This window comes from Furipterus horrens, unplaced genomic scaffold, assembly GCF_987537825.1.
Source record: "Furipterus horrens unplaced genomic scaffold, mFurHor1.1.pri manual_scaffold_1, whole genome shotgun sequence".
NCBI classification, from domain to species: Eukaryota; Metazoa; Chordata; class Mammalia; order Chiroptera; family Furipteridae; genus Furipterus; species Furipterus horrens.
In genome coordinates this window covers 154,439,819-154,464,482 of record NW_028327171.1, presented here as the reverse complement: position 1 = coordinate 154,464,482, position 24,664 = coordinate 154,439,819, and the positions used below count along the sequence as shown (strand labels likewise).

Here is a 24,664-nt window from a genome sequence, read left to right as displayed (position 1 = left end):
TAGTTTGATGTAGTCCCATTTGTTTATTCTTTCCTTTATTTCCCTTGCCTTAGGAGATATATCAGTGAAAATGTTGCTATGTGGGATATCTGAAATTTTCCTGCCTATTTTTTCCTATAGGACTTTTATGGTGTCATGGATTACATTTAAGTCTTTGATCCATTTTGAGTTTATTCTGGTGTATGGTGTAAGTTGGTGGTCTAGTTTCTTTTTTTTTTTTTTTGCATGTCCCTGTCCAGTTCTCCCAACACCATTTGTTAAGGAGGCTTTTTTCACTCCATTTGATGTTCCTTCCCCCTTTGTCAAATATTAGTTGACTATATAGACCTGGGTTTATTTTGGGCGCTCTATTCTGTTCCATTGATCTATATGTCTGTTCTTATGCCAGTACCAGACTGTTTTGATTACCATGGCCATGTAGTATAGTTTGATATCAGGTATTGTGATTCCTCCTACTATGTTTTTCTTCCTCAGAATTGCTGTGGCTATTCAGGGTCTTTTTTGGTTCCATATAAATTTTTGAAGTATTTGTTCTAGGTCTGTGAAAAATGTCATTGGTATTTTAATAGGGATTGCATTGAATCTATAAATTGCTTTGGGTAGTATGGACATTTTAATGATGTTGATTCTTCCCATCCATGAACATGGTATATGCTTCCATTTATTTGTATCTTTCTTAATTTATTTCTTCAGTGTTATGTAGTTTTCTGAGTACAGGTCTTTTACCTCCTTGGTTAAGTTTATTCCTAGGTACTTTATATTTCTTGTTGCTATGGTAAATGGGATTTTTCTTTTAGTTTCTACCTCTGAGATTTTATTGTTGGTGTACAGAAATGCCTTCGATTTCTGAATATTGACTTTTTACCCTGCTATTTTGTTAAATTCACTTATTAGGTCGAGTAGTTTTTTCATGGAGTCTGTAGGGTTTTCTGTGTACACTATCATGTTATCTGCAAATAATGACAGCTTTACTTCCTCTTTTCCAATTTGGATGCCTTTTATTTCTCTTACTTGTCTGATTGCTATGGCTAAAACTTCCAAGACTGTGTTGAATAGGAGTGGAGAGAGTGGACATCCTTGTCTTGTTCCCGACCTCAGGGAGAATGCTCTCAGTTTTTTGCCCATTGAGTATGATGTTGGCTTCAGGTTTCTTGTATATGGCCTTTATTATGTTGAGGTATGCCCCCTCTATTCCCATTTTGCTGAGAGTTTTCATCATAGATGGGTGTTGTACTTTATCAAATGATTTTTCTGCATCTATTGATATGATCATGTGGTTTTTGTCCCTCATTTTGTTTATGTGGTGTATTACATTTATTGATTTATGAATATTAAACCATCCTTGCATCCCTGGGATGAATTCCACTTGATCGTGGTATATGATCTTTCTAATGTGTTGCTGGATCTGGTTTGCCAATATTTTGTTGAGGATTTTAGCATCTATGTTCATCAGCGATATTGGCCTGTAGTTTTCTTTCTTTGTTGTGTCTTGACCTGATTTTTGAATTAGGGTAATACTGGTTTCATAGAACGAGTTTGGGAGTCTTCCCTCTTCTTGGATCTTTTGGAATAGTCTGAAGAGTATAGGAGTTAGTTCATTCCTAAATGTTTTGTAGAATTCACCTGTGAAGCCATCTGGTCTAGGGCTGTTGTGTGCCAGGAGTTTTTTGATTACTGCTTCAATTTCATTAGTTGTTATTGGTCTATTCAGGCTTTCTGCTTCTTCTTGATTTAGTTTTGGAAGACTAGATGTTTCCAGGAATTTTTCCATTTCCTCTAGGTTGTGAAATTTCTTGCCATACAGTTGTTTGTAATAATTTCTTAAAATCCTTTTTATTTCTGTGGTATCAGTTGTGATTTCTCCTCTTTCATTTCTGATTTTATTTATTTGGGTCTTCTATTTTTTTTTTCTTGATGAGCCTGGTTAAAGGCTTGTCAATTTTGTTTCTCTTTTCAGAGAACCAGCTCCCACTTTTGTTGATCTTTTGAATTGTTAGTTTAGTCTCTATGTCATTTAATTCTACTCTGATCTTGATGATTTCCTTTCTCTACGTGACCTGGGCTTTGCTTGTTGTTCTTCCTTTAGTTCTTGTAGCTGTAGGGCTAAATTTTTTATTAGAGATTCTTCTAGCTTTTTTAGGTAGGCCTGTATTGCTATGAACTTTCCTCTCAGGACTGCTTTCGCTGTATCCCATAGGTTTTGGGTTGTTGTGTGTTCATTATCATTAGTTTCCAGAAATTTTCTGATTTCTTCCTTGATGTCATTGTTAACCCATTTATTATTTAATTGTATGTTATTCATTCTCCATGAGTTTGAATGTTTTTGAGTTTTTTTCTTGAGGTTGATTCCCAGTTTCAGGCCATTATGATTTGAGAAGATGCTTGATATAATTTCAATTTTCTTGAATTTGTTGAGGCTTGTTTTGTGTCCTACCATGTGGTCTATCTTTGAAAAGTTCCATGTGCACTTGAGAAGAATGTATATTTTGCTTCTTTGGGGTGGAAATTATATATATATTGACTAAGTCCATTTGATCTAGAGTGTTGTTCAGTGCCTCAATATCTTTGGTGTTTCTTTGCTTCGAAGATCTGTCCATTGTTGACAATGGGGTGTTAAAGTTCCCTACTATGAGTGAGTTGCTGTCTATATCTTTCTTGGAGTCTTTCAAAATTTTTCTTACATATTTGGGTGCTCCTAAGTTGGGTTCATATATATTTATAAGGGCTATACCTTCTTGACGGATTTTTCCTTTAAGTATTTTGAAATGTCCTTCTTTGTCTCTTTTTATGGCCTTTGCTGTGAAATCTGTTTTGTCTGATATAAGTATTTCTACCCCATCTTTTTTTTAATGTCCATTTGCTTGAAATACTTTTTTCCATCTCTTCACTTTCAGTCTGTGTAGATCTTTTGTTCTAAGGTGGGTCTCTTGTAGACAGCATATCTGTGGGTCATGCTTTCTAATCCATTCAGCTACCCTATGTCTTTTGATTGGAGCATTTAATCCATTTACATTTAAGGTTATTATACTTTTTCTGGGGATTCTACCTTTTATTTCAATGGGTTTTTTTCCTTCTGTCTCCCCATTTTTGTGACTCCTATTGTTTGTTGGTGCTTCTTAGATTGATCTACACTTCCTGGTAGTGTCAGATCATGTACCAGTCTGGTCCTAAGCAGTTAATCTATTCAATCTGTGATCAGCCATCATGCTTAAGGACCATGGGTGTGGCAGCTTAATTCCTGTAGGCGGGGCTTTTGCTTCCCCTCAGGCTGATGCCACTTGGAGGGGAATGGTCTGCCTGCAGTGCTGGGAATGAGTCAGCACTGGGACCCGGTTGGCTGCTCCCCCAGTTCTCCCCTCAAAGCCACCGCTCCAAACTCTCCCCAGTGTCTCCAGTCCTTCCTGCCTTCCCTCTGCTTGAGCCCAGGTTAAGTGGGGGCCAAAATATTTTCATTTGTGATCCACTTAAGAGCTCTTTTTCTCCCTCTGTTTCTCTCTGGCTAGCAAGAAACCCTGTGGCTTTCGCTTTACACAGCTGGATACTATTTTACTTTCCACTTTGTTGCTGTAGGCTGGGAATCCCAGCTGGGGGTTTAGACCCTGCCCCTCTCAGGGGGAACCCCTGGCTGCTGAGCTGTTTCTCAGTTCCTTCAGCTGCCACCTGTGGGAGCCCAGTCAGACCTTCCGCATTTCCACACTCCCTACCGGTCATGTTGTGATGTGGCGGCCTTTTCTGTCTCTCCATGGTTATAAGACTTCTCTCCAGCTAGTGTTCGATTGGTTATACCAGATGATTTCTCCGAAATTAAGTTGTAAATCCAGACTGGTCCTGAGAGGAGGTTAGTGTAGCTTCCACTTACTCCTCTGCCATCTTGATCTCCTATATATATTTTAAGACTTTATAAACCCATCTCACACACTTATAAACTGTTCCCAGTCCCTTATTAACCTTTCCCACTCCCTTAACCTTTTCCACACTTTTATAAACACTACTTATGTTCTTAAACATATTCTACACTCTTAAACCTACGTAACTTTAACAACATATGTATACAGTACCACAAAATCCCGCGATATAGTGAAAAATCCGTGATAAATAATTAAATATAATATTTTTTAAAATCCCGTGATACAGTTAGGCTGCGATAAGTGAACCACGATATAGAGAGGGACGACTGTATAGACAAAAAAATCCTGTCCCATGTAAGTGAATTGGTTTACCAAATGATGGCACATATATAAACTGGAATACTATGTAGCCATTAAAATAAATTATAACTATTAAAATTACTCTAGACAGTACAGTCAAGACCTTCGACCAAGACGGAGGTGTAGACAGACAAGCTGCATCTCCCTCCACAACTAAGAAGAAATACAACTACCTTAAAACTAGAAACAACCAGAAGTTCAAGAAAATCGAACTGCATGGAAGTCCAACACACAAAGATATAAAGAAGAAATACTCATCCAGACAGGTGGGAGGGGCGGAGCTGAGGCAGAGAGGATGCGGTGTGGTGGTGGCAGCAGCGGCAGCAGTGTCAGGCTGCTGGAAAGCAGTTACATGTTTTAAAAAGTCAGGAGGGACACCTGGGGGCATTTCCAGCTCCTCACCAGACCGTGCAGCTCATTGTTCCAGCACCAGGGAAATCAAGCCTCATTGCTTCTGACTGTGCAAACCAGTGTGGGTTAGGGAGGGGCAGAAACTGCCAGTCTCTCAGAAGAGTCCACTTGTTTAAGGGGCCCCCATGGTCCTAGAATGTCCACAGATGCACCCACTCTGGGAACAATGACCAGGGCAGCAGTTAGAGAGGCACCAGTCCCATACAGAAGTGAGAGAAGTGCCTGGAAAAGGGGTGAGTGCTGGAAAAGTGGCATTGTTACCTCTCAGGCCCCTCCCACCCACACAGAGCCACAATGTGGTTAAACAGGTCACCCTGTACTGACCAATTCCTAAGGCTCTGCCCCTTATACATAATAGGAGCAACAGCTCTACCTAAGACACAGAGGCAAACAAACACAGGAGCCTATCAAGATGAGGAGACAGAGAAGTATGACTGAAAAGGGGGAACGGATCAAGGTTCCAGTGGGAGAACTAAGCAACAAGGAGGTAGCCAACCTAACAGATGAGGAGATAGCTAACCTAACAGATGCAGAATTCAAAACACTGGTGATAAAGATGCTCACAGGCTTGACAGATATGCTTAAGTATGGCAAATGCATAAGAGAAGCACTGAAGGCTATGCTAAGTGAAACAAAGGAAAATCTACATAAAACTAATAATGAAGGGAAGAAAATCGGGATTCAAATAAATGATTTAAAACATAAGGAAGAAAAACACAATCAACCAATACAAAATGAGAAAACAAGAATTAAAAAAAAATGATGAGAGGCTTAGGAATCACTTGGACCACTTTAAACAGGCCTACATTCGAATCATGGGGGTGCCAGAAGGAGAAGAGGAAGAGTAAGAAATTGAAAACTTATGTGAAAAAATAATGGAGGAAAACTTGCCAAAGTTTGTGAAAGAAATAGACATACCAGTCCAGGAAGCACGGAGAGTCCCAGGCAAGCTGGACCCAGAGGGGATGACACCAAGACACATCATGATAAAATGCCAAAGGTGAAAGTTAAAGAGAGTATCCTAAAAGCAGCAAAAGAGGAGCAGAGAGTTGCCTACAAAGAGGTGCCTATAAGACTATCAGCTGATTTCTCTAAAGAAACTTTGCAGGCAAGAAGGGACTGGCAAGAAGTATTCAATGTGATGAAAAGCAAGGACCTACCACCAAGATTAGTCTATGCAGCAAAGCTATCATTTAGAATGGAAGGGCAGATGAAGTGCTTCCCAGATAAGGTAAAGCTAAAGGAGTTCATCATCACCAAGCCATTATTATATGAAATGTTAAAGAGACTTATTTAAGAAAAAAAAGGTCAAAACCATGAATACTAAAATGACAACAAACTCACAACAATCAACAAATGAATCTAAAAAATAAAAACAAAATCCAACTAAGCAAACCAGAATAGGAACAGAATCGTAGGTTTGGGGGTCATTTGAGGGGTTATTAGCTGGGAGGGGGAAGGGGGAGAAATGGGGGAATGGTGCAGGGATTAAGAAGCATAATTGGTTGGTAGAAAATAGACAGGGGGAAGTTAAGAATAATATAGGAGGACTTCCGGCCAAGATGGAGGCTTAGACGGACACGCTCGGTCTCCCTCTACAACCACAGAGGAATACAACTACTTCAAAACAAAAGATAACTAGAAATTCCAGAAAATAAAACTAGACGGAAGCCCAACGTATGAAGTTATAAACCAGCGGCGCCCTTTGGGCAGGTAGGAAGAGCGAAAGTGGGTGGTGCTGTTTGCGGTCGCACCAGGGACAGCGGCAGGGAGAACAATCCCAGCAGCAGGGAGAACAATCCCAGCGGCAGGGAGAACAATCCCGGCTGCATTTGAACCCAGGCAGATTGCAACCCCAACACTGGGGAAAGCAGCCACCACATCACCTTGAACAGTGAGGCCCAGGGGGCGGGAGGACGGATCCTGGTCTCCTAGCGGAATAACTGTGTGAATCCATCTTGGACCCCTGCCCCCACACAAAGCGCCACAGCGCTGCGAAATAGGTTGCGGATAGGCGCCGGTCGCTGGGTTGTGATGACAAAGCACCACAGCGCGGTGAAAAAGGTTGCGGATCGGCACTGGTCGCTGGGTTGTGATGAGTACACAGGCACTGCCCCCTATAGCTGGCCCTAGAAAACAAAACGCATCTGTCAGAATGATGCAGACAACTATAGAACTCCTGGTGGCTCAGCTCACCAGGCAACAGATGAAGAATCTGACAGATGAACAAATAAGAAACCTCTCAGAGGCTCAGTTCAGGGCCATTGTTATCAGGTGGCTTACAGAATTAACAAAAGATCTGGAAAAAGATGAGAAAGAATCGAAAAACACTCATACTGAAAGGAACAAAACCACATACGAGACAGATGGTGAGGAAATAAAATCCAGAGTTCAAATCAACAAACCAGAACACAGAGAAGGAACAAACAGTCAACCAGTGCAGAGAGAAAAAACGGGAAGCAAGGAAAATGATGAGAGGATCAGAAACCTCTGGGACAGCTATAAAAGGCCCAACGTAAGAACCATTGGATGGCAAGAGGGCGAAGAAGATGAACTATAAATTGAGAAATTAAGTAAAAATATAATAAAGCAGAACTTCCCAAACTTGGGGAAGGAAATAGACTTACAGGTCCAGGAAGCACAGAGAGTTCCAAAAAAACTGGACCCAGGGAGAACCACCCCAAGACACATTATAATCAAAATGTCAAAAGTTAAAGATAAAGAGAGAATTTTAAAAGCAGCAAGAGAGAAGAAAAGAATCATGTACAAAGGGGTCCCAATTAGACTATCAGCTGACTTCTCAAGGGAGACCCTGCAGGCAAGAAGGGACTGGCAAGAAATATTCAAAGTAATGAAAAGCAAAAACCTACAACCACGAATACTCTATCCAGCGAAATTGTCATTCAGAATAGAAGGGCAGAGGAAGTGTTTCCAGGACAAAATAAAACTGAAAGAGTTCATTAGATCCAAACCACTGTTATATGAGATGTTAAAGGGACTGGTTTAGAAGAAGGAGGATCAAAACTATGAACACTAAAATGAAAACTGCATCACAAGAACCAACAACAGAAGCTAGGGAATTGAAACAAAGGCAAACTAAACAGGCAACAAGAGTGGAAAAAGAACTATAGGTATGGGGAGCATATTGGTGGGAGGTCAGCAGGGAGGGGGAAGGGGGAGAGGGAGGGAGATGATATAGGAATTAAGGAGCATGGTAGGAGGGAATGGAATAGACAGAGAGAGGTTGAGAAGAACCATATGCACAACTAATGGACATGGTCTAAAATGGGGGGACAACTGGAGGGACGGGGGCCACTGGGTAGAGGGGAGAAGAGGGAAGGGAAATTGGGACAAATGTGACATTATAATCAATAAAACACATTAAAAAAAAAAGAATAATATAGGAAAGGGTGAAGCCAAAGAACTTATATGCACAACCCGTGGATATGAACTAAGGGTTCTGGGATTGTTGGAATGAAAGGGGGTACTGGACAGAGGGGAGCAAAGGGGGAAAAATTGGAACTACTGTAACAACATAATTAATAAAATATACTTTTAAAAAAGTAAAAAAACAACAAAAAAAGATTATTCTGAAATATCTTTAAAGTAGTATTAAAGAAACCCTCAATATAAAATGGTAAATATGCCATAATTACAACTATTTATAATGTATGTGCATGTAGACAACAACTAGAAACATTTTGCATATAAGCAAAAATAATCATGGTGTTAAAGTGTTGTAATTGTTTCTATTTTTAATATTCCATTTTAATATTGTATTTTTAAATTTATTTTTTATTGTTTTTCTATTACAGTTGTCTCATTTCTCCCCCTTTTTTTCCCCTGCCCTGCGCACCTCCCCCCTCTCCCACAGTCAATCCCCATTTAGATGTCCATGTTCATGTCCATGGGTTATTTATATTAGTTCCTTGTAATATTGTATTTTTATAATCATAATAAATCAAAACTCTTTCTATGATTTTCTTAGATCTGCTATAAACAAAGGATAGATTATAGTATTTTTAAAGTATTTTATTTATTATTTTTAGAGCGAGAGGAAGGGAGAGAGAAAGAATGGGAGAGAAACATCAATGTGCAGTCTATCAGTTGCCTTTCTCATACAGCCAACTGGGGTCCTGGCCCACAACCCAGGCATGTGCCCTGACTGGGAATCCGATCAGTGGCCTTTGGGTGGTTTGCCGGACAATGCCCAACCCACTGGGCCACACCAGTCAGGATGACTACATTGTTTTTGAATACCCATTTAAAGCTGGTTATGTTTTTACTTTTAAAATGACTATATTTAAATAATATGCTAAGATATCATTAAGATTTATTATTTTCATTTGTGTATAAAAATAAAATATACTTTTACCCTCATTTCAGTGGTTCAGGAATTACTTTTAAAATAACCTCCTGTTGATCCGGACTTAACTTATCCTCTCCTGTTCATCTTACATTTTATTGATCAACCCTCTTTCTAACCTGTCCTTCATCTTGCTGCCTTGGAAGTCTTTCTGAAACACAGATTTGCTGAGCAGATGAGTTCAGTTTCATACCTCTCAATGGCTTCCAATGCCCTGAGCTCTCTCTATAGAACTGGTGATTGGACATGTCATATTTTTGCCTTTGCCTCGCTGTTACTTCTGCCCAGAATGTTCACATATGCTTCCTTCACTTGCAGAACATTTGGTCTTGTTCAAAATGTCCACAGAGGCATTTGGTCCATGCCTTGATATTTGGTCCTGTGCAAAACATTTATAGTTAATATAAATTCAGCTCTTCTGCAAGATTCCAACCTGGAGCCATCTATGTAACCCCATCTGCCATTACCAGGTAGTCTGCTGAGGTGAGAGGGGTTATTACTGACAATATAGCTACAACACAATTATTGGGCCAATAAAACATGATAGTACTTTTTTACATATTAAGCTTATAAATCAAAAGTAGAAATAAACATTATAGGTTATCTGAACCCAGGGATATTTCCTAAGCATGAACATGAAAAAAAAAAAATTCTTACCCAAGAATATGTTTATTTATTTTAGAGACAGAGGAATGAGGAAGGATGGAAGGGGAGGGGATGGGAAGGGAGGGGAGGAGAATCATTGAAACAGGACGTGAGAGAGAAACATTGATCGGCTGCCTCCCAGATGCACCCCAACTGTGGATCAAACCCGCAATGTTTTGGTGCACAGGATAATACTCCAACCAACTGAACCACCTGGCCAGGGCAAGCACGCACATTTTTGACAGAACCAAGTACCATCTGACATGTACCAAATATACTCATGGACATTTTGGACAGGACCAAATATCATTGGTATGGACCAAAATTTCACTAACGGTGTATAGCAAGTACCCAGTCCACATTAGGAATTTAGTATATGGTCTGAATAAATAAACTGGTGAATAAAACCAGATTATATTAAATGTCTACTACTATTTTTTAAACTCGTATATGTTTATGGTTATAAAAAATTGAGTTAATGTCTATTTCAGGTGTAAAATGGAATCTGAAATAAAATCTTTTCTCAATGAAGAGACTCTTGGACATGAATGTCTTTCTGACCTTAAGAATTTTGGTGAGATTTTTTTTATCCTATATTTAAAGGTGTGTTTTGAAGATGACCCTTCATATTCTTTTAATATTAACTGTTGTTTGTGTTTTTTCTAAAGAAATCCAAAAACAATTCTGCACTCTAAAAACTTGTTCTTGAAAAAAAACTTAAAGTAATGTGTTATCTTGATTTAATTTTGCTTCACTATAGAACAAGAGTTATCAGAACAATGGTGCATGTATCTTAAAAATGTGATAAATCCTATTCAGCAATTGAGAGCAGATCTAAAATATAGACAGCATCGTATTCCACAACATTCACACTCACATACTGAGTTTAACTCAGTGAAAGTACTGAAAGAGGTCAGTATATTAACTTTAGTTTTAATAATGTAATATTTTGGTTTTGTCCCAACTAGAAAAGTTTGAGATAATAAACAAACATGGGTATCTTGTGTATTTAAATGTCCTCTCTTCTGAGTGGCCTGTCCTGTACACCCACTTGAGAGAAATCACATTCTCTCACTATTACCTCACCCTGTTTTTACATTACTTACCTCCTCCTGATACTTAGCTATTTTTCATTAGTTTACAGACTATCTCCCCTGACTAGAGCATAAACTCCATGATTATAGTTGCACTAGATGTAGGCTTTTAGGTGATTTTTTCTTCAGTTATCTATAGTGTTGTTATATTGCTTTCATAAATAATAATTTAAAAAAATATTAAAAATCCCATGCCCACCTGAGGGTTAGATGCAAGGATGCAGGGGAAGGACAGGGAGATTAAAACAGCCTTCCTGGTAAGCTCTCTGCCTCACCACAAACAAAATAAAATTGTGGGTGCAGAGTGGCTCGGATTCCACTGCACTCTCCAGTCTAGTTTTAAATGTGTCTGGAAGCCCCTCTGATAAGCATGGCCTGGCTATGACATTTCTTGAATCCTCTTCCATAGGTCCTCAAAGGGACTTTCTCTTATCTAATTATTCATAACTTATTGGCTTTTGAGATAATTCCTGTGAAATTAAATATACATATTAAGTGAATAGCAATAATTTGCATACTACATGTTCTAAACATTCCTATAGGTTGACTTTGTGAAGAAACAATTAAAAGCTGTCTTTGAGAGACTTAGCCTGGAGCAAGAGAAATTAGAAAATGATCTTTCAGACTGGAGTATTAAAGTAAGTGTGATATAGATAGTAATTTATTTCTCGATTTGTCATTTGTGTTAAATAAAACAATCATATAATTTTTTACCAGATACTAGATCATTATTCAGAAGAAAGGAGTAATCTGCTTAGTGAACTGCCCATGGAGTTAGAAACTTTGGAATGCCCATACCCTGATTTGAAATCTTCAATTTTTAATGAGTTCTGTAACTTTACAGAGGAATATCAAAAGAAACTTCATGAATTTGATCTGCAGTTAGAAGACATATACAGGTAATAAGATAAAACTACTTGAATTATGTAGATTTTTGCCACTAAAATTTTACTTTTGTGGGAGGTTACTATACTTCTGATTTACCATTTTCATAGTTACTATGTGATTGGAATATAGTCAATCAATAAATGTTTAGATGGACTATTTGTTGAATGAAAAGGTTTTTTTCTTCAAAAACAGTTTCCCTAAAATATGGTTTTAAAGCTTTTAAAGTATATTTTATTGATTATGTTATTACAGTTGTCCAGATATTCCCCCTTTGCCACCCTCTGGCCAGTACCCCCTTTATGTCCAGCAATCTCTGCCTTAGTTCATGTCCATGGGTCATGCATATAAATTCTTTGGCTTCTTCACTTTCTATACTATTCTTAACATCCCCTTGTCTAATTTGTTTCTACCAATTATGCTTCTTAATCCCTGCACCTTTTCCACTATTCTCTCCCTTTCCCCTCCCAGCTGATAACCCTACAAATGATCTCCATACCTATAATTCTGTTCCTGTTCTGGTTGTTTGCTTAGTTTGTTTGTTTTTAGCTTTAGTTGATAGTTGTGAATTAATTGACTTTTTAATATTCACAGTTTTGATCTTTTTCTTAAATAAGTCCCTTTAACATTTCATGTAAGAATGGTTTGGTAATGGTGATGATTAATTCCTTTAGCTTTACCTTGCCTGGGAAGCATTTTATCTGTCCTTCCATTCTAAATGATAGCTTTACTGGCTAGAGTAATTTTGGTTGTAAGTTCTTGCTTTTCATCACTTTGAGTACTTCTCAGTCCCTTCTTGTCTGCAAAGTTTCTTTCGAGAAATCAGCTGATAGTCTTATAGGCACCCCTTTGTAGGTAACGCTCTGCTTTTCTCTTGCTGCTTTGAAGATTCTCTCTTTATCTTTAGCCTTCAGCATTTTAATTATGATGTGTGTTTGGTGTGTTCCTCATTGGGTCTAGCATGTTGGGGACTCCCTGTGCTTCCTGGACTTGTATGCCTATTTCCTTTGCCAAATTAGGGAAGTTTTCTTTCATTATTTTTTCGACTAACTTTTCACTTTCTTACTCTTCCTCTTCTCCTTCTGGTACCCACCTATGATTCAGATGTTGGTAAGATAAAAGCTGTCTAAGAAGTTCCTAATCCTCTCTTCTTTTGAAAAATTTCTTGTTTCTTTTTTCTGTTATGGGTGAATGTTCATTTCTTCCTTTTGTTCAAAATCATTGATTTGAATCCTGGCTTCCTTCTCATTACTGTTGGTTCCTTGTAAATTTTTCTTTTTTTAAAAAAAATTCTTTTTAAAAATAATTAATTTTTTATAACAATAAAAAAGAACAATTCCCCCCTCTCAGACTTAAGACCTTTTCTAATCTTATAAAGGGCAATGGTTAAAGGTCTCGTGCTCTTATAGCTGCTTCAAGCTGGACATGGTTGTCATCCTACCTACACTTGGGTCCAGAAACCCCTAATAAGAGTGGGGGTGTGGGGGAGAGGGTGGCCTTTTCACATGGGGAAGGATCTTGCTGACTCCAGGTCAGTTGGCTCTCTCTGGACCACGGTGTGCTTGGTTTAACAGGCTGGCATCCTTGTTGTATTCTGGGGGCAACAGATTTGGCAACAGGGTTAAAAGGTATCATTCAGTCCATAACCACTAGATGACAAAAGGCAGGGATTAATTTTTCAATGTCCCATATTAGGGGTGGGGGAGGCTCTTTGAAGAAGGTGTGCAAGGCTCATCACACCTGTCCAAAACCCTTTTGCCCACTATACTTAGTTTGGGCTGAGGGGAATATGTTAGGTTTCCCCCCTCTCAAACCTCTGGGCCTTTTCTGTCCAAGCCATTAGGATAGAAAAGAGAAACCAGTTTTAAACTGAAGCCCACAGACCACCCCATGCTTCACCAACCCAACCACTTAGTTCAGCCAAACCATTGAGTCTCAGGAGGCAGCAATGGAGGTAGGATAAAGTGAGGACTATACATATGGATAATCACATAGGTAATGAGATCATAGTCTTATGTCCTATGAAAACAGAACACACATGTTAATTTACGCAACATAACCCACAAACCAATCTCTATTTCTGCAAGACTCTCTTATTGGAAAGACGTCCAGTTCCAAGGCATTTGACATTCTTCTTGCCTGTAGATTAAGCATCTTTGATTATGTCACAGACCTAGTTTAACTTTCAAATGAAAACAAACTTTAAATGAACATAAATTTTGAAGATAGTTAGCTGCACTACTTTATAGTCTACCACTGAGCATTGTGGTTTTCCTTGAATCGTGATTTTTCTCCTTTAGTTTACCCTCCTTGTCATTATTTAATTAATTATTTATTTATTTATTTTAGAGACAGGGGAAAGGAGAAAGAGAGGGAGAGAAACATCACTGTGTGGTTGCCTCTCACTTGTGCCCCCAACTGGGGACCTGACGTGCAACCTAGTCATGTGCCCTGACTGGGAATTGAACCAGCGAAACTTGGCTCACAGGTTGACGCTCAATCCACTGAGCCACAGCAGCCAGGTACCCTCCTTGTCATTAAAGGGACTACACTAAGTCCAGTTTTAATTTATCCTGTTCATTTGCATAAACACAACAAGAGCAGCAAATGATCACATATGATCTTTACGTCTGCTTTGCTGGAACTTACACAAGGAGACTTAAGGGTGACTTTCAGTCTGCCCTTCAGGGTACAGGAGCTGAGCCACATACCTGGCATTCAGCCTTGCCTGTGAACACCTGTTTTTTCCAAGTCCTTTGAGTTTTCAATTGTGCTTTAAGGTCCCTTTTATCTATCTTTCAGGAAAGCAACCTTCGTTCCTTCCCTGGAAAGATTGCCATGGACCGCCCCAACAACCAAAGTACCAGGCCTTTTTTTGTGTGGGCTTTTATTACCTTCGAAAGTCAATCCCAGTTCCTCAGGGCTTTTTGGTAACAACCAGAGCCCAAGCATGTCTCCTTTAGGCATGACATTTCAGTCAAAGTCATGGTCAACAAAACCTTTATTAACAAAGGGTCTTATTAGTTTTATGCAAAGAACCTTGTCATTACTTACTTCTTCAGAATGCCAAACTCTGGAGGGATCAGGTAGGGAGAAAAATATACAATGTGAAGGAAAATCCTTGTCCTTTTAATATTCACTAAAATTGCATTTTCATATTTCACATTTTCTTTTGTTCAATGTCCTCATGTGAAGTTTTTTTGGGGGGAGGCATTTGCTGGCTCATTTATTAATTTATTTTGCTTTCATTTTCTTTCCCCTCACTAAAAATTTTTGTTTGTTTTTCTATTACGGTTGTCCCACTTTTTTCTCTATTGCTTCCCTGCACCCTGCCCACCCCTTTTCCTACAGTCAGTCCCCACCCAGTTGTCCATGTCCATGGGTCATTTATACCTGTTCTTTGACTAGACCCTTCCCCTTCTTACCCCCTTCTCTCCCCCCCACCCCTTGTCACTGTAAGTCTATTCCCTGTTTACATACCTCTGGTTCAATTTGCTTGTTTGTTTGTGTCATTCATTAGTCTCCTGTAATAGGCGATAGCATAAGTTATTTTTCTTTCATTGCCTTGCTTATTTCGCCCTGCATAATTCTCTCTAGTTCCATCCATATTGTTGTAAATGGTTAAAGTTCCTTCTTTCTTTCTGCTACATCATACTCTAGCATGTAAATGTACCACAGTTTTTTGATCAACTCATCTACAGATGTGTGCTTAGGTTGTTTCCAGCACTTGGCTATTGTAAACAGTGCTGCTATGAACAGAGGTGCATAGGTTCTTCTGAATTGGTGATTCTGGATTCTTCGGATATAATCCTAGCAATGGAATTGCTGGTTCAAATCGCAGTTCCATTTTTAGTTTTTTGAGGAAATTCCATACTGTTTTCCATACTCGTTGCACCAGTCTGCATTCCCACCAGCAGTGCACTAGGCTTCCCTTTTCTCTGCATCCTCGCCAGCACAAGTTGTTTGTTGATTTGTTGATGATGGCCATTTTGACTGGTGTGAAGTGGTATCTCATTGTGGTTTTTATTTGCATCTCTCTGATGGCTAGTGATACTGAGAATTTTTCCATATGTCTATGGACCCTCTATATGTCCTCTTTGGGGAAGTGTTTGTTCAGGACCTTTGTCCATTTTTTAATTGGGTTGTCTGTCTTCTTGGTGTTGAGTCATATGAGTTCTTAATATATTTTGGAGATCAAACCCTTGTCTGAGGTATCGTTGGCAAATATATTTTCCCATATGGTTGGTTCCCTTTTCATTTTACTGATGTTTTCTTTTTCTGAACAGAAACTCTTTAGTTTGATATAGTCCCATTTGTTTATTCTTTCCTTTATTTCCCTTGTCTTAGGAGATATATCAGTGAAAATATTGCTATGTGGAGTATCTGAAATTTTCCTGCTTATGTTTTCCTCTAGGACTTTTATGCTATGGCTTACATTTAAGTGTTTGATCCATCTTGAGTTTATTCTGGTGTATGGTGTAAGTTGGTGGTCTAGTTTCTTTTTTTTTTTTTTTTTTTTGCATGTCCCTGTCCAGTACTCCCAACACCATTGGTTGAAGAGGCTTTTTTTGACTCTATTTGATGTTTTTTCCCCCTTTGTCAAATATTAATTGACTATATAGACCTGGGTTTATTTCTGGGCTCTCTATTCTGTTCCATTGATCTATATGTCTGTTCTGATGCCAGTATCAGACTGTTTTGATTACCGTGGCCATGTAGTATAGTTTGGTATCAGGTATTGTGATTCCTCCTACTGTGTTCTTTTTCTTCAAGATTGCTGTGGCTATTCAGGGTCTTTTTTGGTTCCATATAAATTTTTGAAGTATTTGGTCTAGGTCTGTGAAATATGTCCCTGGTATTTTAATAGGGATTGCATTGAATCTATAAATTGTTTTGGGTAGTATGGACATTTTAATGATGCTGATTCTTTCCATCCATGAACATGGTATATGCTTCCATTTATTTGTGTCTTTCTTAATTTATTTCTTCAGTGTTATTAGTTTTCTGAGTACAGGTCTTTTACCTCCTTGGTACTTTACTTTTCTTATTGATATAGTAAATGGGATTCTTTTTCTAGGTTCTATCTTTGATATTTTATTTTTGGTTTACAGAAATCCCTTCAATTTCTGAATATTGACTTTTTACCCTGCTGTTTTGTTAAATTCACTTATTAGGTTGAGTAGTTTTTTCGTGGAGTCTATAGGGTTTTCTATGTACACTATCATGTCATCTGCAAATAATGACAGTTTTACTTCCTCTTTTCCAATTTGGATACCTTTTATTTCTCTTTCTTATCTGATTGCTGTGGCTAGAACTTCCAAGATTATGTTGAATAGGAGTGGAAAGAGTGGACATCATTGTCTTGTTCCTAACCTCAGGAGGAATGCTCTCAGTTTTTGCCCATTGAGTATGATGTTGGCTTCAGGTTTCTTGAATTTGGCCTTTATTATGATGAGGTATGCCCCCTCTATTCCCATTTTGCTGAGAGTTTTCATCATAAATGGGTGTTGTACTTTATCAAATGCTTTTTCTGCATCTATTGATATTATCATGTGGTTTTTGTCCCTCATTTTGTTTATGTGGTGTATTACATTTATTGATTTGTGAATATTAAACCATCCTTGCATCCCTGGGATGAATCCCACTTGATTGTGGTGTATCATCTTCCTAATGTGTTGCTGGATCTGGTTTGCCAATATTTTGTTTAGAATTGTAGCATCTGTGTTCATCAGTGATATTGGCTTGTAGTTTTCTTTCTTTGTTGTGTCTTGGCCTGGTTTCAGAATTAGGGTAATATTGGCTTCATAGAACAAGTTTGGGAGTCTTCTCTCTTCTTGGATCTTTTGAAATAGTCTGAGGAGGATAGGAGTTAGTTCTTTCCTAAATGTTTTGTAGAATTCACCTGTGAAGCCATCTGGTCCAGGGCTGTTGTGTGCCAGGAGTTTTTTGATTACTGCTTCAATTTCACTAGTTGTTATTGGTCTGCTCAGGCTTTCTGCTTCTTCTTGATTCAGTTTTGGAATATTATATGTCTCCAGAAATTTGTCCATTTCATCTAGGTTGTCAAATTTCTTGTGATACTGTTGTTCATATTAATTTCTTAAAATCCTTTTTATTTCTGTGGTATCAGTTGTGATTTCTCCTCTTTCATTTCTGATTATATTTATTTGGGTTTTCTCTCTTTTTTACTTGATGAGCCTGGTTAAAGGCTTGTCAATTTTATTTCTCTTTTCAAAGACCCAGCTCTTACTTTGTTGATCTTTTGAATTGTTTCTTTAATCTCTATGTCATTTAATTCGGCTTTGATCTTGATGATTTTCTTTCTTCTACGTGATCTGGGCTTTGCTTGTTGTTCTCCCTCTAGTTCTTGTAGCTGTAGGGTTAAATTCTTTATTAAATATTCTTTTAGCTTTTTTAGGTAGGCCTGTATTGCTATGAACTTTCCTCTCAGGACTGCTTTCGCTGTATCCCATAGGTTTTGTGTTGTTGTGTGTTCATTATCATTAGTTTCCAGAAACTTTTTGATTTCTTCCTTGATGTCATTGTTAACCCATTTATTATTTAATAGCATGTTATTCATTCTCCATGAGTTTGAATGTTTTTGAGTTTTTTTCTTGAGGTTGATTCCCAGTTTCAGGCCATTATGATTTGAGAAGATGCTTGATATAATTTCAATTTTCTTGAATTTGTTGAGGCTTGTTTTGTGTCCTACCATGTGGTCTATCTTTGAAAATGTTCTATTTGCACTTCAAAAGAATGCATAATTTCTTCTTTGGGTTGAAAAGTTCTATGTATACCAACTAAGTCCATTTGATCTAGAGTGTTGTTCAATGCCTCAATATCTTTGGTGTTTCTTTGCTTCGAAGATCTGTCCATTGTTGACAATGGGGTGTTAAAGTCCCCTACCATGAGTGAGTTGCTGTCTATATCCTTCCTGAAGTCTTTCAAAATTTTCCTTGCATATTTGGGTGCTCCTATGTTGGGTGCATATATGTTTACAAGGGTTATATCTTTTTTTTTTAAGTATATTTTATGGATTATATTGTCACAATAGTTCTAATTTTTTTCCCCTTTGCTCCCCTCCACCCAGCACCCCCCTTCCCCGACAATCCCCTCCCCAAGTCCATGCCCATGGCTCACCTTTTCATATATTCTTCTTCTTTTTAAAAAAAATAATTAATTAATTAGTTAAATATTTTAACAATAAAAGATAACAATCCCTCCCTCTCAGACTTAAGACCCTTTACAATCTTATAAAGGACAATGGACGAAGGTCTCGAGCTCCTCTAGCTGCTTCAAGCTGGACATGGTCGTCGTCCTACCTACCCTTGGGTCAAGAAATCCCTAATAAGAGTTGGGGTGTGGAGAGGAGGGTGCCCTTCCCACAAGGGGAAGGATCGTGCAGACTCCAGGTTGGTTGGCTGTCTCTGGACAATGGCATGCTTGGTTTAACAGGCTGGCATCCTTGTTGTATTCTGGGGGCAACGGGGTTAAAGGACATCATTCAATCCGTAACCACTAGATGACAAAAGACAGGTATTAATTTTTCAATGTCCCACATTAGGGAAAAGAAGGGTTTCTTTGGAGGAAGGTATGCCAGGTACATCTCACCTGTCCAAAACCCTTTTGCCCATTATACTTAGTTTGGACTGAGGGAAATATTTTAGGTTTCCCCCCTCTCAGGCCTCTGGACTCTTTCTGTCCAAGCCATTAGGATAGAAAAGAGAAACCAGTTTTAAAGTGAAGCCCACAGACCATCCCGTTCTTCACCAACCCAGCCACTTAGTTCAGCCAAACCATTGAGTCTCAGGAGGCAGCAATGCAGACAGGATTAAGTGAAGCCTATACGTACAATCACTCAGGTAATGAGATCGTAGGCTTATGCCCTTTGAAAACAGAAAACACATGTTAATTTATGTAACATAACCCACATACAGGTCTCTAAATCTGTGGGACTGTCTTATCGGAAAGACATCCAGTTGCAAGGCATTTGACATTCTCCTCGCCTGTAAATTAAACATCTTTGATAATGCCACAGACATAGTTTAACTTTCAAATGAAAACAAATTTTAAATGAAAAGAAACTTTAAAGACGGTTAGCTGCACTACTTTATAGTCTACCACTGGGCATTGTGATCTTCCTTGAATCTTGATTTTTCTCCCTAAGATTACCCTCCTTGTCATTAAAGGGACTGCATTAAGTTCATTTTTAATTTATCCTGTTCATTTGCATAAACACAACAAGAGCAGAAAATGATCACTTATGATCTTTAGTTCTGCTTTGCTGGAACTTACGCAAGGAACATTTAGGGTGACCTTCAGTCTGCCCTTCAGAGCACAGAAGTTTAGCCACATACCTGGCATTCAGCCTTGCCTGTAAACACCTGTCTTTTCCAGGTCCTCCTGGATTTCCATTGTGCCTTAAGGTCCCTTCTAGCCATCTTTCAGGAAAACAACCTTCGTTCCTTCCCTGGAAAGATTGCTATGGACAGCTCATCCATCCAAGGTACCAGGCCTTTTATCTCGTGGACTTTTATTACCTTTGAAAGTCAGTCCCAGTTGCTCAGGGCTTTTTGGTAACAACCAAAGCCAATCATGTCTCCTTTAGGCATGACATTCCAGTCAAAGTCTTAGTCAAAAAATCGTTATTAACAACTGATCTTATTAGTTTTATGCAAAGAAACTTAGGTCATTACTTCTTTAGAATGCCAAATTCTGGAGGGATCAGATAGGGAGAAAATATATACAGTGTGAAAGAAAATCCTTGTCCTTCTAATATTCACTGAACTTGCATTTCTATTCTTTTTATTTTTATTTTTCCCCCCACTAAAAATGTTTCTGTTTGTTTATTTTTCCATTACAGTTGTCCCACTTTTTTCCCCCTCTTACTTCTCTGCACCCTGTCCCTCCCTTCTCCCACATTCAGTCCCCACCCAGATGTCCATGTCCATGGGTCATTTATACATGTTCTTTGACTAGACCCTTCCCCTTCTTACCACTTCTCTCCCTCCCATCTTCCCCTTTGTTACTGTTAGTTTATTCCTCGTTTACATACCTCTGGTTCAATTTTGCTCATTTGTTTGTGTTGTTCATTAGTTTCCTTTAACAGGTGATATCATAAGGTAATTTTCTTTTGTTGCCTGGCTTATTTTGCTAAGCATAATTCTCTCTAGTTCCAATCATGTTGTTGTAAATGGTAGAAGTTCCTTCTTTCTTTCAGTACTTATTCATTGTCATTTTCCCCCTTTGTACTTGTGTTCCTCTCTGTCTCTCTCTGTTTCTTCATCTTCTTAAAGCAGACCCTTTAGCATCTCTTGCAATACTGGTTTGGTGGAGATGCATTCTTTTAACCTTCTTTTGTCTTGGAAATTCCTTATTTCACCTTCCATTTTGAATGAGAGCCTTGCTGGGTAGAGTATTCTTGGTTGTAGGCCTTTGTTTTTCATTACTTGGAATATATTTTGCCATTCCCTTCTGGCTTGTAGTGTTTCTGCTGAGAAATCTGATGATAGCCTTATTGGAGCTCCCTTGTATGTTATTAGTTGTTTCTCTCTTGCTGTGTTTAGGATTCTCTCTTTGTCTTTGAATGTTGGCATTTTAATTATGATGTGTCTTGAAGTGGGCCTGTTGGGGTTCATGTTCAATGGGACCCTCTGTGCCTCCTGGACTTGCATGATTCTTTCTCTCTTCATGTTAGGGAAGTTTTCTGTCATTAGTTTTTCAAAGAGGTTTTCTATTCCTTGCTCTTCTTCTTCTTCTTCTTCTGGAATTCCTATGATACGGATATTATTACGTTTCATGTTGTCCTGCAGCTGTCTTAGAGCCTCTTCAGTCTTGTTCAGCCTTTTTTCATTTTGTTGCACTGTCTGGGAGTTTTTGTCTACATTGTCCTCCAGCTCGCTGATCCGATTTTCTGCTTCCTCTAGACTGTTTTTAATTCCTTCTACTGTGTTCTTCAATTCAGAGATCGTATTCTTCATTTCCTCCTGGCTCTTATTGATAGCTTCCATGTCCTTTTTGATGCTGGTATAATTCTCAGTAAGTTCCTTATAGTTCTTCTGGAGTTCACTGTAGTTTTTCTGGAGTTCTTTGTACTTTCCGCTGAGCTCATTGAGCTTCTCCATAATACATGCTTTCAATTCCATATCTGATAGTTGGCTCCCCTCTATTTCATTTAGCACTCTTTCTGGGGACTCTACCTTTCCTTTCGATGGGGGGTTGTTTCTCTGTCTCCCCATTTTTGTGACTCCTATTGTTTGTTGATGCTTCTTAGAATGATCTGCACTTCCTGGGTCTGCCCCTGGTGGCATCAGATCCTGTACCAGTCTGGGCCTAGGCAGCCTGTTGGAGACTTCCAGGGATCTACTGCCTTTGTCTATCTCCTTTAGTTGTTTATCTATTCAACCTGTTATTAGCTGTCAGACTTAAGGACCGTGGGTGTGGCAGCTTAATTCCTGTAGGCAGGGCCTTTGCTTCCCCTCAGGCTGACGCCACTTGGCCGGGAATGGTCTGCCTGCAGTGTGGGGATGAGTCAGCACTGGGACCCGCCCGGCCGCTTCCCCAGCTCTCCCCTCAAAGCCACCACACCAAACTCTCCCCAAGCATTTCCAGTCCTCTCTGTCTTCCCTCTGCTTGTGCCCAGGGTAAGTGGGGGCCAAAATATTTTTGTATGTGATCTGCTTAAGAGCTCTGTTTCTCCAGCTGTTTCTCTCTGGCTAGCAAGAAACCCTGTGGCTTTTCACTTTTCTCAGCTGGATACTATTTTACTTTCCACTCTGTTGCTGTAGGCTGGGGAGCCCGGCTGGGGGTTTAGACCCTGCCCTTCTCAGGGGGAATCCCCGGCTGCTGAGCTGTTTCTCAGTCCCTTCAGCTGCCACCCGTGTGAGCCCAGCCAGCCCTTCCACGTCTCTGCACTCCCTACCGGTCACGTGATGTAGTGGCCTTTTTTTGTCTCTCCGTGGTTATAAGACTTCTCTCCAGCTGGTGTTTGGTTGGTTATTCCAGATGATTTCTCCAAAATTACTTTGTAAATCCAGACTAGTTCTGGGAGGAAGTTAGTGTAGCTTCCACTTACTCCTCCGCCATCTTGTTTCTCCGGGTTATATCTTCTTGATGGATTTTTCCCTTAAGTATTATGAAATGTCCCTTTTTGTCTCTTTTTATGACCTTTGCTGTGAAATCTGTTTTGTCTGATATAAGTATTTCCACCCCAGCTTTTTTTTTTTTTTTCATTTTCATTTGTTTGAAATACTTTTTTCCATCTCTTCACTTTCAGTCTGTGTAGATTTTTTGTTCTAAGGTGGGTCTCTTGGAGACAGCATATATGTGGATCATTCTTTCTAATCCATTCAGCTACCCTGTGTCTTTTGATTGGAGCATTTAATCCATTTACATTTAAGGTTATTACAGATAAGTACTTATTCATTGTCATTTTTCCCCTTTGTACTCATGTTCCTCTCTGTCTTTCTCTGTTTCTTCATCTTCTTAAAGCAGACCCATTAGCATCTCTTGCGATGGTGGTTTGGTGAAGATGTATTTTTTTAGCCTTCTTTTGTCTTGGGAACTCCTTATTTCACCTTCCATTTTGAATGAGAACCTTGCTGGGTAGAATATTTTTGATTGTAGGCCTTTGTTTTTCATTGCTTGTAATATTTTTTGCCATTCCCTTCTGGCTTGTAGTGTTTCTGCTGAGAAATCTGATGATAGCCTTATTGGAGCTCCCTTGTATGTTATTAGTTGTTTCTCTCTTGCTGCCTTTAGGATTCTCTCTTTGTCTTTGAATGTCGCTATTTTAATTATGATGTGTCTTGAAGTGGTCCTGTTGAGGTTCATGTTCATTGGGACCCTCTGTGCTTCCAGGATTTGCCTGACTTTCTCTCCTCAAATTATGGAAGTTTTCTGTCACTAGTTTTCCAAAGAGGTTTTCTATCCCTTGCTCCTCTTCTTCTCCTTTTGGTATTCCTATGATACGGATATTATTATATTTCATGTTTTCCTGCAGCTCTCTTAAAGCCTCTTCATTCTTTTTTATTTTTGTTTTTCATTTTGTTGCAGTGTCTGGGAATTTTTTTCTATATTGTCCTCAATCTCACTTATCTGATCTTTTGCTTCCTCTAGTCTGCTTTTAATTCCTTCTACTGTGTTCTTCAATTCAGAGATTGTATTCTTCATTTCCTCCTGGCTCTTATTGATAGCTTTTATGTCTTTTTTTTCATGCTGGTGTAATTCTCAGTTAGTTTCTTATAGTTTCCCTGGAGTTCCTTGTAGTTTTCTTTGAGTTCGCTGATCTCATTGAGCTTTCCTATAATTCATGTTTTGAATTCCATGTCTGTTAGTTTGCTTCCCTTTATTTCATTTAGCACTCTTTCTGGGGATTCTTCCTTTCCTTTAGATGGGGGGTTGTTCCTCTTTCTCCCCATTTTTGTGCCTCTTCTTGTTCGTTGCTGCTTCTTAGATTGATCTCCACTTCCTGGATCTGCCCCTCGTGACATCAGATCATGTACCTGTCTGGGCCTAGCCAGCCTGTTGGAGACTACCAGGGATCTACTGCCTTTGTCTCCTTTAGTTGTTAGTCTATTCAATCTGTTATCAGCCGTCAGGTTTAAGGACCAAGGGTGGAGCAAATTAATTCCTGTAGGCGGGGAATGGTCTGACTGCAGCATGGTGAATTAGTCAGCACTGGGACCCCTTCAGCTGCTTCCTTAGTTGTCCTCTCAAAGCCAGCACCCCAAATTCTCCCCAAGTGTCTCTAGTCCTCTCTGCCCTCCCTTTGCTTGAGCCCAGGGTAAGTGTGTGCCAAAATATTTTCATACCTGATCTGCTTAAGAGCTCTTTTTCTCCATCTGTTTCTCTCAGGCCAGCAAGGAACCCTGTGGCTTTTCGCTTTTCACAGCTGGATACTATTTTACTTTCTGCTCTGTTGCTGTAGGCTGTGAATCCCAGCTGGGGGTTTATACCCTGTCCTTCTCAGGGGGTTACTCCGGACTGCTGAGCTGTTTCTCAGTCCCTTCAGCTGCCACCCATGGGAGCCCAGTCAGCCCTTCTGCATCTCTGCA

At 39.2% G+C, this 24,664-nt stretch overlaps 1 protein-coding gene across 3 annotated transcripts in view; it reads left to right on the top strand.

Annotated features, from left to right (window-relative positions):
- Positions 1-10,127: 10,127 nt before the first annotated feature.
- The window catches only part of CCDC148 (coiled-coil domain containing 148), a 170,867-nt gene continuing 156,330 nt past the window's right edge, over positions 10,128-24,664 (top strand). Inside the window, exons 1-4 of one of the 3 annotated variants that reach the window (XM_090267587.1) lie at positions 10,128-10,204; positions 10,391-10,542; positions 11,267-11,362; positions 11,442-11,623. In XM_090267587.1, the coding sequence (XP_090123713.1) occupies positions 10,129-10,204; positions 10,391-10,542; positions 11,267-11,362; positions 11,442-11,623 (506 nt within the window). In that variant the 5' untranslated portion in view covers position 10,128. The remainder of the gene's footprint in view (positions 10,205-10,390; positions 10,543-11,266; positions 11,363-11,441; positions 11,624-24,664) is intronic. The other 2 variants (XM_090267584.1, XM_090267592.1) reach the window with 2 other exon arrangements.